A 1,405-nucleotide genomic window follows, 5' to 3' on the forward strand; every position below is an offset into this window, starting at 1 on the left:
TAAAATAAAAGTGTTGTTTTTATCATTTATGAACAAGATGATTGTTTTATAATTATTTTTAATTTTTGTAGTTTAAAAAAATATTTTTGATGACTTAATAAAACTGCCAAATATATCAATTAGTCTTTATTATTATGGCTAGAAAACATCCAAACAAAAAAAAGAAGCAAAAAGTGAGAGGAAAAATTTAAAAAAGCTGTTGTTACAAAGTTTGACCACTTGATGGAGACAAAGATCAGTAATGTTTTCAGGCTGTAAAAAATTGAACCTTTCTGAGTTTCTCTACATTTTTGTTTTATGTCCATTGGTGGGAAAATAAGTAGGAATACTTTTTGTGCTGACATATTTCATGTATTGATTATACATCTTTCATAATATAACGATTGTCCATAAAGAACTTGATTAAATGAAGACAAAATGTGACATCACGTGACCTGGCAGTCAGCCCACCATTACACTTCTCCCCGCTGACTGTCAGGTAAACAACACCTGTTTATTGACCACTTGTAAATAAAGGTTATGTAAATATTATATACATGTGTACATACGCAGGCCGGCAAGGCTCAACTACACAAAGAGCTCTCTGTGGACACACACACACACACACACACACACACACACACACACACGCTGACAGATCCATGCCCGCGCGCGCAGAAAGTTTACACAAGAATAGTTGACTTTAGGAGGGATAAATATTTAAATATTGTGAGTTCCGTGGTGTATTTTCATGGAAGTAGTTCTTGGACTTCCACGTGTTTTTGTAAGTCTTGACTTGTAAAAATGGTGTTTCTTCACAGTCTTGCCAGTTGAAGTCGCGATGAAAGAGACATTTATCGGCGCGTACCAGCGGGTGGCGCTGGGTGATGAGCTTTTCTTCCTGGCACTCACTCAGAAGGAAGAGCAAGTGATTTAGTTTGGGAAAAGTCATTCTGCTTGTAATTATGAGGGATAATGACGTGTTCATGAAACTGTGGAACATTCTAGTCTGGAAGTCCTCACATGAAGACCGAAATGTTGATATAATATTAGATGACATCACGTCATATAATAAAATGTAATATAATATCATTTAATGTAACTTAATATAATATAATATAATTTAATATAACTTAATATAATATAATACTACATAAAATAATATAAAATAATATAACATAATTTATTATATTATGATAAAATTTTATATAATATATTATAATATATTATAATATATTATTAAATGTATTATAATATGATTACATTTATTAAAATATAACATTTTATAATATAATATGATATGCAATAATATAATATAATATGATATAATTAATTATAATATGATATAATATTTTTATAATATAATATATCACATTACATAATATAATATAATATACTATAAAATAATTATTTATAATAGAACATA

General features: G+C 28.6%; 1 protein-coding gene across 1 annotated transcript in view; it reads right to left on the reverse strand.

The window, feature by feature from the left end:
• Positions 1-931, reverse strand: part of slc34a2b (solute carrier family 34 member 2b) — a 46,916-nt gene extending 45,985 nt beyond the window's left edge. Inside the window, exon 1 of the mRNA XM_062038800.1 lies at positions 848-931. Coding sequence (XP_061894784.1) covers positions 848-931 — 84 coding nt within the window. The remainder of the gene's footprint in view (positions 1-847) is intronic.
• Between the last annotated feature and the right edge of the window lie 474 nt (positions 932-1,405).

This window comes from Entelurus aequoreus, linkage group LG27, assembly GCF_033978785.1.
Source record: "Entelurus aequoreus isolate RoL-2023_Sb linkage group LG27, RoL_Eaeq_v1.1, whole genome shotgun sequence".
NCBI lineage: Eukaryota > Metazoa > Chordata > Actinopteri > Syngnathiformes > Syngnathidae > Entelurus > Entelurus aequoreus.